This window comes from Panthera onca, chromosome A1 (genome assembly GCF_046562875.1).
Source record: "Panthera onca isolate mPanOnc1 chromosome A1, mPanOnc1 haplotype 2, whole genome shotgun sequence".
Classification (NCBI taxonomy): Eukaryota; Metazoa; Chordata; class Mammalia; order Carnivora; family Felidae; genus Panthera; species Panthera onca.
In genome coordinates, this window is record NC_138339.1 from 107,183,995 (window position 1) to 107,201,487 (window position 17,493).

General features: G+C 34.2%; 1 protein-coding gene across 1 annotated transcript in view; it reads right to left on the reverse strand.

Annotated features, from left to right (window-relative positions):
* Nucleotides 1–17,493, reverse strand: part of CWC27 (CWC27 spliceosome associated cyclophilin) — a 201,397-nt gene that overhangs the window by 11,747 nt on the left and 172,157 nt on the right. The window contains exon 13 of the mRNA XM_060635677.3: nt 16,969–17,072. Coding sequence (XP_060491660.1) covers nt 16,969–17,072 — 104 coding nt within the window. The remainder of the gene's footprint in view (nt 1–16,968; nt 17,073–17,493) is intronic.

A 17,493-nucleotide genomic window follows, 5' to 3' on the forward strand; every position in this document is an offset into this window, starting at 1 on the left:
TTATTCTTGTATCAATTTAGAATTTTTTTTTAGTATACTGGGTCAGATAAAGTTCTAATTACTTTACTTATTTTTTCCATGTGGCTACCTAGTTGTTCCAACTTCATTTCTAGAATAATTCACCTTGTACAGTATCCCAACCCACTGGTTTAATTATTATAATTTTGGCATCTGACTAGGAAAGATCATTACTTTCTTATTCTTTAAAAAAGAGTATTTTTTTAAAATAGACTCTATTTTTTTAAGAGGTTTAGACTTACAGAAAAATTGAGCAGTTAGTACAGAAAGTTCTCTCATACCCCCAAACCAATTTTTCCTATTATTACCATCTCATGTTAGTATTGTACATTTGTAACACTTAATGAACCAATATTGATAAATTATTATAAGTCCATAGTGTTATGGACTAAAGTGTTTCCCCAAAATTCATAAGTTGAAGACCCAATTCCCAATAGGACTATATTTGTAGATATGGTCTTTACAGATATGATTAACATAAAATGTCATTTTGCAACACATACAAATATTGAATAATTATGTAGTATATCTAAAACTAATATGCTAATTATACCTCAATTTAAAAATATCAAATGAGGTCATAAAGATGGGCCATCTGCAAGCCAAGGAAAGAAGTCTCACTAGAAATCAACCCTACTGACACTTTCATCTTAGACTTCCAGCCTCCAAAACTGTGAGAAAATAAATTTCTGTTGTTTAAGTAACCTAGTCTGTGATATTTTGTTATGGTAGCTCTAGGAGACTAATACACTTAGCTTTTACCTAATGTCCTTTTTTTTTTTGTTGCAGGATCCCATTCAGGATATCACATTACATTTGGGTTGTCATGTTTCCACAGGCTATTCTTGGCTATGGCAATTTCTCAGAATTTCCTTGTTTTGATCACTTTGACAGTTTACAGGAGTACTGGTTGGGTATTTTGTACGATGCCTACACTAAAGGGATTTATCTGATGTTTTTCTCAGGGTAAGAGTGGGCTTACAGGCTATTGGGAGAAAGACCACAATGTAAAGTGGAATTTTCATTACATCATATCAAGGGCAAATGCTATCAAAGTGATTTATGATGTTGATGTTGACCTTGATCACCTTACTGAGTGCTTGCCAGCGTTTTCCACTCTAAAGTTACTTTCCCCCCTTGCTTTCCATGTGGTACTCTTTGGAGGGGATTCAGTATGCCTAGCCCACACCTAAGGAGTGAGAAGTTGTGCTTTCCTACTCTTTTTATTAAAAAATTTCTGGGTTATTTTTGCTTGCATCTCTTCTCCCCTCCTTCAACTGGTATTTTATTTGTATTATATTAGGTTTATAAAATAATCTTGAGATAATTTGTTTTTTGTTAAAAATTAAGCATTCTAGAAACATGGTATATCTATCTCTTTATCTGTATAACAGGTTGAGTTTTCTCAATTAAAAAAATGTTTTCTAAGTGATAATTTCACAGCAGCTGATGAACTGATACTGATCTTTGTGTATTTATTTTGTTTCTGGCCACAATACTTGAAGTCTTAGAACTTTAGACAGATAACTTTGGATTTTCTATATCTGCAGATAACTTGGTTTCCTCCATTCCATTTTACAATTAAGTAACTAAAGAGAAGCTATTGAATTTATTTATCAAACTGAAGCCTGCTTCCCAGTTCATAGCCTAAAAACTTTGGAAACCTAAATATGACAGATACTTTTAAGGGTGTTTTGCTGCTAATGAAAAATAAAAATCAAAATAATTTCTGTAGAATCTGGGTAACTATGTTAAACATTTGATACTTATTAAAGTCTAAAGAAAGTATATCTAATATGAAAATCATAACTTTTAGATTTATTTGAAATGAATTAATCAAAAGTAGCTACATAGAGATGACATTATCAACCCCAATATTACAACTATTTTTTTCTATGATTCTCTGCTAACTTTTGATACTGCTTAAAATGTAAGTGACAATTTTGTTTGAACATTTTGACATTTTCATATGAGATCTAGAATATATTTTCAAACATTAAATGGAGGATTCTTTCATTTTGATAATATTTTACCTATCAAAATGTAATATTTAGGTAAATGTCTTTTAAACTTTTAATTTTAGAACTTTTCTCTATCAATAATTACAGGTAACTTAGGGTTCTCTTTTTACAAATGTTCAAAGCTTCTTAAGGAATTAAGATATTAAAGCATTAAAGTATCACTATATATGAAAACAGTGTGGATCTTTTTCAACACGAATTAGATAGTAGAAGTGACAGTAATTCACATGACGAGACAGACAGACAGACAAAGCATGAATGAGGCCAGAGATCAAAGTATATTTTAAAAAGTCCAGGAAAATGAGGTCACTGGGATTCTTCATGTCCAGCAGAGCAGGTCAGCACAGGACAGAGATGACTGAGAAACAGAAGAGGCTAAATAAGGGAATGAAATCAAGGAGAAAAAGGATAAAAGAAGAGTCAAAATGGGAAACAGAAACAGTGACTTAAAGGAAGCAGAGAAAAATGCAGACAGAAATGGCCAAAACTTAGAAGAAATTTAAAAATTGACAGCAGGACAATAGTAACAAAACAATAAAAGAAAAACATTGAAATATTTGAAACAAATGAAAATCACTATAGGAAAATAGAACATTGGGTAAACCAAGCAAGCCACTGGCCTATGGAAAAAGAAAACAAAGATAAAAACTAGTGGAATTTCTTTTACTGTTCATCATTAACATGGGAAAACTTCCTTTCTTCTAAATTTTGAGTAAATGTTAATATTTCTCCTTTGCTTTGGGGTTTTGAAAAGCCACCTCTTAAAAAAAACTTTTTGTTTTCCTCAGTTAAAAAGAAAAAAATAATCCTCATATTATAGAGTGTCTTGAATAAATATTGAGTATTGTTGGAGCAAAAGTGAAAAGATGTAATTTTCAAAATGTCTTCAGCAACATGGGAATAGTTTCTCAGCTTTCTGAGAAAGCCTATCTAATATGCTTCACACTCTCAGTAGGGCACAGGTGGAAAGATTTAAGAGGCTTTCCAGAATAAATCTGTAATACGCATTCTTACACCTGCCCTGGGGTTTAACCAACCGCTCAGCCAATAACATTTAATCTGTGCCTGGTGAACTAACAAAACAACTTGGGAAGATGGGGTTCCCAGTCCAAAAGGCCTGGTAAGCAGCTGGGGTACATGGCTATCTGCCCGTCTCTCTCAACAAATCCACGAACAAAGCAAGCTTACCTAATGTGATAGAAACTTATTTCAGGTCAAACTGTATGAAAACAGAGTAAATACAGCAGAGCTTTCTTTATTCAGAAGAAAAAGGGAGAAAAAGAGGTGACTTCAGGGACTGGACAGAGGGCTTAGAATGAAAATAACTGCCTTTCCAGGGTCAGCAATTCTGACAAGGTCCTATTTATAAAGAACCTCATTGGTCTTCTGCAGCATTATTTATAGTCCTTTATAAAATGAATACCAATTAGGCAACCGGGTCTATAATCGTATTTCCTCTTGCTTCATTTTATCACTATCTTAGAACTTGGCTAAGAGAGAGAAACAGAAGAAAAACATTTACCTTACACTGAGTTTATAATTTTGTGCTCTCTAAAGTTTATATTAAAATTTTATTTATAGTTGATATCCCTTCTGCCATTTTTGGCACCAGTCTCAAGGAAAAAAAACAACAACAATATTTCATTAATGAGGCATTACTGTCTACCATAAAAATATCAAATCTCAAATTTATTTTATCCTAGAAAGAATCATGATAGAAACCGAAGTTAACCATTGCAACTTATTATGGGTTAATTAAGAAAAGGTAAAAAAACAAACAAACAAAAAAACCTGTCAAACATTATAGAAATGGTATAAATTCTAATCATCTTGGTAGATCTACTGACAAATACAGAGAAATTAGTTTTCAAAAATATCAATGAGAACATCAAAAATGAGAACAACAAAACCTTTACTGAGCACTGACACCCTGTTAAATCCTTTAAAAAAAGTATTTCATGTAATCTACAAACTAACCTATCAGAAAGGTACTATTTACCATCCTCAGACTACAGTTTAAGCAACAGGATGAGACAGGTTATACAATTTGTCTGAAATCACACAGCTAATAAATTCAAATCAGGTCTGATTCCAAATCCCATATTCATAACCACTCTCCTGTATATTCCCATGGAAAATTCTGGGTAAATGTGGCAAGAACTTCTTATTCAAGTTAAACTTTTAAACAACTGTCTGTATTTTAATTTTTCAAATTAAAGGGATTATAATATTAGGGACATGGACTTAATATCTGCTGTGATTTAAAGGGAGCTGGACAATTTTTGACCAAAAATTTATAATAAAGTGCTGAAGTCACTTGTTTGGCCTTATTACTACAGCAATAAACAATGACACTGCTTTATAAGCAAATGTGAAAAATATGTAGGCTAGCTCGAGAAACTGTTGCAGTATAAAATCACACAAAAAAAGACAACTACTGAGCCAAGCATGATTAGCTATTTCTGAGATCTACCACTTTCTAGCTCTGAGATCTTGACCCAAGTTACTTAACCTTTCTCTGCTTCAGATTCTTCCCATATAATTTAATAACATTTAGCTTATAGGTTAAAAAAGATTAATATTTTGTAAATGTTAGTAAAAGTTAGCTTCTTCTTACAACTTTTATTTCTACTAAAAAAACAGCTCAAGCCCAACATTTTATATATCGTGGCTGATTGAATTATCTGCACACAAAGAACAGAACATTATTGTTACATTTAACTTGATTATCTGCATTAATACCAGAGAGGATAAGGGATGTTAATAATTCAAAATGGTAGGTAGTAGAAAGATTATTAATGAATGTCTCTGGAAGAATATTTTGTGGCTTGCATTTATATACAGCAATCCTAGATGTCCTGGGGATTACCATCATGTAAAATAAAAGTGAGATGTTATCTACTGTATGATTTTGTTAATACTTTGTGCTTTTTTTTTTTTCAGTACCAGGGAAATGGAAAAAATTCTGATCAAACCTCTCATAAAAACATTTAATAACCTATACCATAAATTGGCAATCAAATATCCTAAATTTTGTTCTTTTTTATTCCTCATGCTACTTATTTTCCACATGCAATCTTTTCCATTACTTTGAAAGTAGGGAGTTTGTCTAAAGACTGATTATTTCCTTCTTGGCACTAGGGTCTCAATTCAGGTAGTGGCCACCTGTTAAATAATGGGGCCTTTTTATTGATTCCATGTTCAATTGTCTAAGATTTTTCCAGGTGTGGTTTACTCAAAGAAAATACAAATGGAGCACATTATCCAGTTGCTTAAACTTTTAAAGTAAAAATATGTGTTGAACAATAGAGATCCAACTTGCTTACCAGATATTAAATAGTATTATATGGCTGTAATAATTTAGCAGTGAGGTACTGACACAGGAATAGACAGAAAAATCCTTGTAAAATGATGAAACTGACCCAAAAATATTTCTAAGCCCTTAGTATATGATAAAGCACATGTGTAATATCAGTGGGGAAAAACAAAGGATTATTCACTTGTGGAAGTTAGTAATATACAAAAATAAAAGTTATAAGAGTAACCTAATATAATACACCAAATAATAATTTCCAGGTAGATTAAAGATGTAAATTAAAAATGAAAATAAAACCACAAAAATACTAGAGAAAGATATAACTAGGTATTTATATAATCCTGGGATTATAAGAGTTTAAAGAATGATGGTGGGCCAAAAACATGAAGAGCAAGATTGGCAGATTTATAAATACACATTTAAAACTCCATGTTAAAAACAAAGCCAAAACAAAACAAAGCAAACCCCTCACAAACAAATTGTTAGGTAATGACAAACTAGTAAAAATATTTAAAACAAAAAATGATATCCTTAATTTTTTTAATGTTTATTTTTGAGAGAGAGTGAGTGAGCATGAGTGGGGGGAGGGGCAGAGAGAGAGGGAGACACAGAATCTGAAGCAGACTCCAGGCTCTGAGCTGTTAGCACAGAGCCCGACCCGGGGATCGAACCCACGAACTGAGCCAGATCATTACCTGAGCCATTGTTGGACGCTCTACTGACTGAGCCACCTAGGCGCCCCAAATTCCTTAATATTAAAGAGCTTTTGCAAAGCAGTAAGAAATATATAATCATATTAGACTATACACTTAATAAAAAAAAAGCCTTATACACTTAATAACCACCACCACAAGAATGATGAAATATAAATGGCCAGTTAACACATTTTTAAAAGTTCAACTTCATCAGTAAACAAAGAAATACAAAATAATACAAAGTAGAAACTGGCAAAGATTAATGTATCTATATCTGGTACCTATGATATATTACAACATACACATACGTGATACTTAGCATAAGGAGAAACCAGCCACTTCATACATTACCGGTACAGGTATAAATGATTTAACCTTCTGGAATGCAATCTAGCAAAGATGTTATCAAGACACACTTGAGCTAACAAAAATCACAATGATCTGGGGGAGGGAACTGTTTGAAAGGGGCATGAGGGAACTTTCAGGGGTGATGTAAATGTTCTAGATCTTGTTTTGGTGGTGTTTACATGGGTATGTACGATTTTGAAAATTCATCAAAATTAACAAATAAGAACTATGCAGTTTCTTGTTTGTAAATTATAAAAAAATACTTAACGGTTTCACTTCCTTTAACCTAAGGAGATAACAGTGGACTTACAAAATATATAACTATTGGATTATTCACTCATGAAAGACTCCTAATGAAAAATCAAATAAATTTTTCCATTCTTGAGAAAAGTGTAATATAGGTATAGACAAAAGGATTAATGATGATTCTCTGTAGGGTATGAAATTACTAATGATTTTTTATTTCCTGTCCTTTTTCAATGTTTTTTATATAGATTGCATTATAACCACAAAGTGGGTTATTTGAAAAATCAATATGACAATTAGTATTAATTTCATCTAATAATTTTCTAAAAGAAAATGATACAAATTAAACATTTTTGAAAACAATTTAAAAAATTTGTAAAAATTTTATTTTTAGAAATACAAACAACTCTGTACAAATTCTGCATCTTCTTTCACAAAATTTCACCTGGAACCTTAGTATTTGGGTTTTTCTACATCATTTAACTTTGAGATATGGTTAAAGTAATAGAGCTTTTGTTCCTATTTTCTTGATTGCCTGTGTATAATGGCCGCTTTCATTTTGTACTGGCTTGGTTGCTATCTGTAACTCCCACTATGAAATGATTTTTTTACTACAATGTGCTTAATCCCAAGGACCTTTGCTCCTTAAATCTTCTTCCTAATAGAAATGAACTACTTATGCCTACAAAGGCCTTTCTCTGTTTCAAAATGCTGTCAGCTATAAAAACCCCCAAAAAACAAAAAACAAAAAAAAAGTTTCTGGAGACGGTCCAAGTCCACGATGTATGATTGTATATTCCCAGCATAAAAAAGGTAATCTTGTCTACTCCCCTCCTCTTTCTCTATGGATGCTGAATTTACATTAGCTAAACTCTGGATTCAGAGTTATATAAAATTATATTCAGAGTTATAATCAGATTCAGCTAAAGAATCTGCTTTATAATACTTGTCTCTTTTTCTCAAAAGATTTTAAAATAGAACCATCATGCACAGCTAGCAAATTTAATGAATATATCCACATTCCTTCTAGGTTACAGACAACATAACTGAGGTAAATTAACATTTGCCTTTTATTTATATATTATTTTTCTTTGATATTATTACATCAAGACAACTGTATAACAATTTGTCAATTTAATTTAGAGTGTTTACTGAATAATTTGTCAGGCCTTACCAATATTACCCCAGTACCATGCACCCTTCTCCCTCTCTCACACCTAATATTTCCTGAGCATTTCCTTAGAGTCAGGAACTTTGTAACTTTGGAACCACTTTACACGAATTATCTCATTTAATTCTAATAATAACCCTGAGGTAGATATTGTTATTTCCACTTTACAGGTGAAGAAATTAAGGCTTGCAATAGAGGTTGCTTGTTCAGGCAGTCTGATTTAACAGCTCATTGTATAATTAAAATATAATTCAATATGTAGGATTATACAGAGCCTCCATAGTGGTGCATTTCTTGAAAAGAATGTGAAAAGTATTCCAAAGATTAGAATGGATGATAAATGTGCTGTAACCAGCTCCAGAAGACAGATAGTATTATTTAGAATCAAAGGTCTTTGAAAGTCAAGTTGATTTCCCCCACCCCTCATTTTTGTTACTTCATGTTAAAATCACTGTGATAGAAATTGGTATTCTGGGGCTCTTAAGTGTGACCAAGAGCCTCACTATTTATTACTGTGTGATCTTGGGCAAATAACCTAACTTTCTGAGTCTAAGTTTCTTCATTTATAGAATGGGAATAATACTGATTCTCTAGTGGAGCTGTAAGAAACAAACCCACCATAGCTGGTCCCTAACCTATGAGCCCTATGAGGGTTAAATGAGGGAAGATAGCATTAAGGTCCTAGCAGCATACCTGAAATATATCACATGCAAATATCTGCTTCAAGAATAAATTGGTTGAGGGGGGTGCCTGGGTGGCTCAGTCGGTTAAGTGTCCGACTTTGGCTCAGGTCATGATCTCACAGTTTGTGAGTTTGAGCCCCGCATTGGGCTCTGTGCTGACAGCTCAGAGCCTGGAGCCTGCTGTGGATTCTGTGTCTCCCTCTCTCTCTGCCCCTCACCTGCTTGCACACATTCTCTTTCTCTCTCTCTGTCTCTCTCTCAAAAATAAATAAATCATTTAAAAGTGTTTATAAAAAAAAGAATGAATTGGTTGGATTCAGAACCACCTTTATCTCCTACTACCAGTAGAAGAATATGAACAAAAAGCATAAAAAGGATGTATATTTAAAGTCAAGTATAAGTGATTTCTACTGTCAGTTATTTTGCAAATCTTATTAATTTATATGAATAACTGATAATTGGCTAAAAATATACTTAACAGCTGGTTATAAAAGAAATGATGAGATTGCACATTAAAAGTAACTGCAGGCTTGCCAAAACTAAAATGTTTGTGAAAATGTAAACACTCCACAAGCAAAAAAAAAAAAAAAAAAAAAATCTAGACACAGATCCCACAGCCTTCACAAAATAATTCACAATGGATCATAGGCCAAAATAAATAAGGCACAGAGATGAAAAGTACAGCATAGAGAATATAGTCAATAATACTGTAATAACGTTGTATGGTGACAGATGGGAATTACACTTGTCCTGGTGAGTGCTGAGTAATGTAGAGAATTGTTGGATAAATGTCATACACCTGAAACTAATATAACACTGTATGTTAATTTTATTTCAATTAAAAAATGCATCATAGACCTAAATGCAATATGCAAAAGTGTAAAACTCCTAGAAGATAACATAGGAGAAAACCTAGATGACCTTGGCTATTAGATGCAACACCAAAGGCATGATCCATGAAACAAACAGTGGATTACCTGGATTTCATGGAAATTAAAAACTTCTGCTCTGTAGAAAACAGTACCAAGAGAATGAGAAGACAAGCCACAGACTGGGAGAAAATATTTACTAAAGACACACCTGAAGATACAAAGAACTCTGAAAACTCAATAAGAAGAAAATGAACAACTCGATTAAAAAGCGAGCAAAAAACCTTAGCAGACACCTCACAAAAGCAGGTACAGAGATGGCAAATAGCATGTGGAAAGATGATCAACATCATAGGTCATTGAGGAACTGCAAATTAAAAGAACAATGAAATACCACTCCACGCCTGTCAGAGGGGTCAAAATCTAAAACACCGAGAACACCAAATTCCAGTAAGGAAGTAGAGCTACGGGGACTCTCATTCATTGCAGTGGGAAAGCAAAATGGTCAAGCCACTGGGTGATTGTTTGGCAGTTTCTTACAAAACTAAACATGCTCTTACCATATGATATAGCAATTATACTCCTTGGTATTTACCCTAAAACTTATGTCCATACAAAAACTTACACATGGATGTTTATAGCAACTTTATTCATGCTTGCCAAAACTTGAAAGTAGCTGAGATGTCCTTTAGTAGGTGAATGCATAGGTAAACTGTGCTACGTACAGACAAGGAATATCATTCAGCACTAAAAAAAGATCCATGGCATGAAGTTCATGGAGGAATCTTAAATGCATATTACTAAGTGAAAGGAGCCAACCCAAAAAAGCTGTATACTCTCTGATCCCAACTATATGACATTCTGGAAAAGGCGAAACTGTGCACACAGTAAAATCATCTACGGTTGCCAGCCTTAGTGGGAAAATGAGAGATGAATAAGCAGAACATAGAGAATTTTTAGGGCAATGAAACTATTCTGTATGGTACTATAATGGTGGCTACATGTCATTATACATTTGTCCAAACCCATAGAATATACATCACTGACAGTGAACCCTAATGTAAACTGTGGCCTTTAAGAGATAATGATGTGTGAATATAGGCTTTTCATTTGTAACAAATGTACCATTCCGGTGTGGGATATTGATAGTTGAGAGGGCTGTGTGTTGCAGGGGAGGGAAGGGAAGGATTACGGGAACTTTTTATAGTTTCTGCTCAATTTTGCTGTGAGTCTAAAGCTACTCTAAAAAGCCTATTATGAAACATTTCTGAAAAAGAAAAAAGAGCAGTTAAATGCCAGTTTGGAGTTGCTATGGGCATGGTAAGAATTATGTTGTAAGCAGGTCTCGGCCAATAGGCTGGCCACATTTAATTCGGAAAGCACTACTTTGGTACTCCTTGAGAACAAGGATCACAAACTGCGAAGTTGAATAAAGCTTCCCAGGACTTATAAAGTGAGTTATTATATCTAACAAAAAGAATCATCATGACACACACAATGACTAAAGATGCTTTAGTCCATCAGTTCTCAAACTGTGACTTGAGGATCACTGTGTCTCTATTGTCAAAATTATTTTAGTATGAATATTAAAACATTGTCTTTTTTCATTTTCATTCTTATCCTTATGAATTCACGGTGGAATTTCTGAGAGAGTACATGATGTGTGTCAAAACAGAGTGAAGAAGGGGCGCCTGGGTGGCTCAGTCGGTTGAGCAACCGACTTCAGCTCAGGTCATGATCTCATGGTTTGTGAGTTCAAGCCCCGCATCGGGCTCTGTGCTGACAGCTCAGAGCTTGGAGCCTGCTTCTGATTCTCTGTCTCCCCCTCTCTCTCTGCCCCTCCCCCACTCATGCTCTGTCTCTGTCTCAGAAATAAACAAACATAAAAAAAATTTTAAAAAAAGACAGTAAAGAAGATATGAGAATCCGGCTGCTTCTGTTATGTCAGACATTGGGAGATATGCAAAAAAAAGGTAAATTAAAAAAAAAAGGTAAATCAATGGCACTTTTCTCACTAGATTTTCTCCTATGAAAATATAATGGTCCTTCATACAATTTTTATTTATGTTAACATGAAATGGGTTTATTATTATTTTTAAGTGATTTCATTCTTTAGTTTTAATTTCTAGTAAGGTGAATATCAATAGATATATTCCATACAAATCAAAGCTCTTTGGAGTCCTCACTAAATTTTATAATTAAAAAAAAATTTTTTTTAAATTTTTATTTACTTTTTGAGAGAGAGAGAGAGCATGAGCAGAGGAGGGGCAGAGAGAGAGGGAGACACAGAATCCGAAGCAGGCTCCAGGCTCTGAGCTGTCAGCATAGAGCCCGACGTGGGGCTTGAACTCATGGACTGTGATCATGACCTGAGCTGAAGTCGGATGCTCAACCAACTGAGCCACCCAGGTGCCCCAATTTTTAAGAGTATAAAGGGGTCCAGAGAAAAAAATGTGAGACCTGCTGTCTTGGCTAATGCTAAATGGGTAAAGAAGATCTCTTGCTTGGCTAATGTGAGTTTTCATTATTCTCACAGCATCTGTCCTTATACCTGTATTTGGGTTTGTCTACACTGACTTGTTATCCATGCTTGGCAAAGTCCTGATTGAATGAAGTGGAGACTATAATTACAATGTTCCTTTGTAGTCATTGTACCCTTCACTCAATACATGACTAAACCTCATACAAATTACAGCATTTATTATATATAAAAAGTATTTAAAGCTTTGCCAATGAAGTGAAGCTATGTCCTTTAATGGTATCTTATAATGAGGTCTGAATGGACCTAACAGTCAATACTTTCTTTTACATCTGCATTATTAAATTTTCACAGTTTTGAATACTCAGACAACTGGTTTTTATTGCTTCTATGCTATGCTAACTCCTGAAGAACACTTGAAAACTACCTCATGCTAAATCTGGTTCTCAAACTCTAATCTCTAGCACAAACAATGACTGATGGACAAACTGATTTTTAATGCAAGCCAAGGTGCAGTAATAAAACTGAAAAACAAAAACAAAAAAAGAATCCAGATCCAAAAGTCCTAACCAATAAGATTATCTTAGAAGGATAATTTTTTCAGAACCAAGAACAAAACCATTTAAACCTGAGGATCTTGAAGAGTTATGATGAAATGTGTACTAGTTTTATTAAAAACAGAAGCAAACCAGACTGCGTATTTTTAAAAACTTTACAAAGGCAAAACATGTTTTTGGAAACGTTATTCTCTTTCAGTAAGTACTGCAAAGTACCTTAATTAATTCTTGAGATTCTAACAGCCCTAAAAAGCAAGTCATAAAAATGATATTTATTTGGGAGTGTAGACTGGAATGACATTTTGGGAGGGCCATGAAAATATTTAGCAGAAGCGTAATATGCATACCCACTGACTAAGGAATTCCAGTTTTGGAAATTGATCTGGAGAAAACTGGCAATGATGAAGATACATGGATGTTCATTACAGTGTTGTGTATAATACATGTAAACTGGAGGGGCGCCTGGGTGGCTTAGTTGGTTAAGTGTCTGATTTTGGCTCAGGTCATGATCTCATAGTCCGTGAGTTCGAGCCCTGCATTGGGCTCTGTGCTGACAGTTCAGAGCCTGGAGCCTGCTCCGGATTCTGTGTCTCCCTCTCTCTCTCTGCCCCTCCCTCACTCATGCTCTGTCTCTCTCTGTCTCAAAAATAAATAAACATTAAAACAAATAAACAAAACATTAAATAAACAAACAAAAAAAAACACTAAAAACCAAACTGGAAAGAGCCTAAATATCCAAAAACATGGGGCTGATCAAGGAAACTGTGGTTTATCTTATAATGGCATACTATGTGGCCTAATACAAAAATATAAAAATTAATCATAAAATTATGTATGGCAAGGAAAAGTATTTACTTTTGTATATTTGCTGTATATTGCTAAAAGCTGAAAGCAAGTTATAAGATTATATAGCATTATATGATTTCATTTCTGCCTAAAATGTGCATGGGCATAAAAATATCTGGAAGTGTATAAATTAATGATATTTATTGTTGAGTTGAGGATCACAGGTGACTATTATTTACTTTTTTTGAGGTGTCCATAATCTGGTTTTGGTATAGTGAACATCTTTTCTTTATATAGTAAAAATAATTATTCTCTAATTCTTAGAATACTGAATACTGTACGTACTATGAGAAAGTGGTGGAGGGGAGAGAGATGAGAAGAGGAGGGAGGAAGGCAGATAGACCTTTATATGGTTTATTATTTTATCATATATATTTGTTACAAAGTATTAGGTTAATCTTAGATTAACCTGGAAAAACATTTGAATGGAACATAGTAGTAAATAGTTAAATGTTCACAAGATCACATTCTACTCTCATAGATTTAACTTTTCTCCTCTCCTTGGAATGCTGATTTTGTTCTGTAGGAGCAGGTGGCTTTCTTTTTTATGTCTCTCTTCTATCTTGTCAGAAACAGCTCTCACAAAACTTTTTTGGGAGCTAACCAAGCTTTATCTAACCAAACCCAAAATGGCACATGGACCTCATCCACATGTTCATATGAATCTGGTCGCTGATGATTCCTGCCATGTATCTAATGGTTTTATAAAACCCATGCTTGAAGAAAGATTCTATAGCTATAAGAGTGTGATGCTGTGGGAAGAAGGAATGTAGAGGCAAAGAGGCTACTTTAGCTGCTACACTGGAGTCTGGGAGCCATCACTGCCACCAAATACTGGCAGTATATATCCCAACAAAGGAAGAATCTTAATAATTTTGAGTGAAAAATTTCTATCATGCATTTCAGCTTAGATCTACTAATAACACTTCTTTAAATGCCTTGTTAGACAGTGAAATCTGGGAGTAATTATCAAACACCATATACAGTGTTTACAATAGAATCATATTTCTTTTCCCCCTCCCACTGTTTTTTTTTTTTTTTTTTTTGCATAAAAAAGTAGAATGCTGCTGAATGGTACCCAAATGTCTGTTGTATACCATGCCAATACAGCAGCTTAGCCAAAAATGCAAACCGAAAGTTTGCCAAGTAAAAGAAAACATAACAAATTGGTAATGGTTTCTATCTTGACAGAAAATGAAAATGATCCCTCAATGTGTGGTCACTCATGCGGACACATAAAAATGTCTGAGAAGCAATCATTTTACCTCAGATAACAGACCTTGACAGTGTAGTACAGTACTGGCTGACTTTCACTTCTTAGAAAAGCGGTAACCGTGACCTACAAAATAGTCTGGTAACCATGTAATTTATGCATAACACACATGCACATGCCATGCACTCATAATATTTGCCATAAATCACTTTTAATATAAGGCTTCTTTTCTGAGTGGAATATACTTTATGAGTGATGGTCTAAATCACTAGAGACCTGATAAACTTGAACGGGTGTATTTATGAACAGACAGGATGTTGTTGCTTATCACGTTACAAAATTTCAATAGTCTATATTGCAATAAAATAGTCCCATGTATTCTGTATGATTCTGTGTAGTGCCTTGAAACACTAAAGTTATTTTTTACTAGATGTTAGATAAAACAAATACAAAAAATGTGTAGGTACACAGTGTATAGTTCTGACTTTCTGTTTAGGAGACTGTAATTGAAAGTAGAAATGAACCCCCGGAAGACCTGGTAAGTCTTTAACATACTTACCCTTCCTCTTCCACTTAGTTTTGTTCCCCAAATGGAGAACTGGTCAACATCACTGACCAGCGATTTTACCATCTGGTAAAGTTTTCCCATTTGTTTACTTTCTAATGAGGATGTTAGAACATAGATTGTACTGTGAAATCACATCAAAAGCAAGAATGACAATTTTAAAAACACTGATTGACATCTGCAGCTAATGAGGAATTCACAGTGAGAGAATTCGGAACCAAGTGGCTCGGAAGAACCCTGGGAAGTTAAATGGTCTTGCCAAGTTAAAAGTAAATTTGAATCCTGTGTGTTATGAGTTTCAAATGAAATTTCTGGGTCTAAATTTGTTGGTGACTTTCCTGTTCAATAAAAAAGGACTTAAATGGCTTATAAAAAGGTTAAAAAAACTTATTGGGCATCAAACTGCTCTTACAAAACATCATCTTGATGAGTTAAGTGTAAATGAATCAGAAACACATGGATCATGTTTCCTTAAAAAATGCATATGGATTCAAAAATAAGGGGAAGAGGACTTGGCAAAACATTTTTTTTGTGTGGTGGCTGAACCCAAAACATTTGAAAGATATTTTGAGACATTCAGGGAATCCAAAATAAAACTAAACCTGTCCAGTCATATAAAAAAACAGAAAATTCTTCTATGTAATGTGCATTTATCTCTAAGGGTCAGTCAACACTCATTGAGCCTTCACCTTTGGCACACAACTGTGGGAGGAGCCAGCTTCTGCCTTCAAGCAACTTTGAATTTAAGTATAAATAAGTACATATAAGTAATAGAAACCAATTAAAAGAGTCTCAGGGTTAAAAAAAAGTACATAACCTAGATCGTACAGAAATTATATTTTGAGAAATATATAAGCATTTCAGGGTCCTAGGGGAGGTAGGATTCATTCCATTCAAATCATCATCCCCTCAGTCCTTTTGATTAAAGTTGTATATAGTTGCAGAATCCTACTTGCTTAAATGTTTTCTTAATAAGTGTTTTTATGTCTTTTTAAATGTGTGTCCCAGCCCTCTTTCCTCCACCCTCTAGATTTGTGAGTGCTCAACAAATCTTGCTGACTGGTTTCCTGGAGGATGGGAGTGTTGAGCAGTTTTGAAATAGGAGAGAGATGCCGTCTGGCAGAGAGGAGTGAGGCTATGATTCTGGGTTGGGGTAATGGCACATGTGACAGTTCAGAGGCTCCAGAGGGTGAGTCATATGTGGGGGGTGACCCTTTGGCTTGCTTGCAGTAATGTGCTTGAGCCAGGGTGTAGTGGGAGGTGAGGGCAGTTAGGTGTGGGGAGTCCTAATATACTACATGTGAAGTCAACTGGAGGACAGAGGAGTGTGATAAGGGAAAGCACAATTCTTATTCCTTTTTTTTTTTTTCCTTTTTGCCAGTATAGGATAAAGTGTTAAGCACAGGACATGTACAAGTCATTAATTCCTTTATTTCTTATCAGTGTCTTAAAAAGCTGAAAAACAGCCAAAGAAAAAATAAGTTGACTGTGTATGATTGCTAGGATCCTGTAGGTCATAAATTTTAAGAGGAACTTAGTAGGATTATGAAATGTATTACTGAGTCCTAAAATGTTTGTGGGAAAGTGTAAAAAATAAATGATTTAGAATCTTTTGAGGCTGCTTTCTAGCTGTTTAATGTGAATCTTATCTTTTCTACAATATTAGAAAGTTATTTAGGACAGGGAGAGTGTCATATATGTCTTGTATATTTTCCACTGGCTAGCACAATACTGGGAACACACCAAGCACTCAATAAATGCTTATGGAAGTGAAATGAAGTCAAAAGATGCCGAGACTCTATAATGATGAAGGTGTGATTAAAGGTGAAGTCTGGGGGTGAGGGGAGAAGACGACATAGTGGAAATGTCCTAATATCCTAATAGTACCTCTGCTCTGAGCCTATTTGTTCATGGTTAATACAGAGAAATCAAAGCCCTTACCATCCTTCATCATCTTCTACTTCTGCTTCAGAAATGTCATTTTCAGGAGTTTCAGCAATTGCTTGAGTGAGTTTAGATTTAAACTGGTTCAGCAGCGCCAGGGTCTGAAATAATGATTACATGGCTAAGTTTTCTGATAAGGATAAATATAATTTTAGAAGAGACACTGAAATTTGGTAGAAAAAATTTGAAACACTAAGACTTAGATGAATTTTTAATTTTGAAGGAAAATAACAAAACTCAAGCAGTGATTGTTCTATAAACCTCGACAATGCCCTGTTTACATTTGCACTGACATTTTCCCTCAGGCATATGTGACAGTTTCTGATTTGGGGAACATAGTTTGCTTATATAGAAGACACTTAAACTTTAAAATGCATGCTTGTTAGTGACTAATTTTTAAGGTCCACAAGACTAGGAGCTACTTCACTAAAATATGAGAAATCACAAAATAAAACACCAATAACAAATAGTATTTGTCATTGAACAAATTTCCAAAAATGTAAAAATATCAATGGCAAGGAA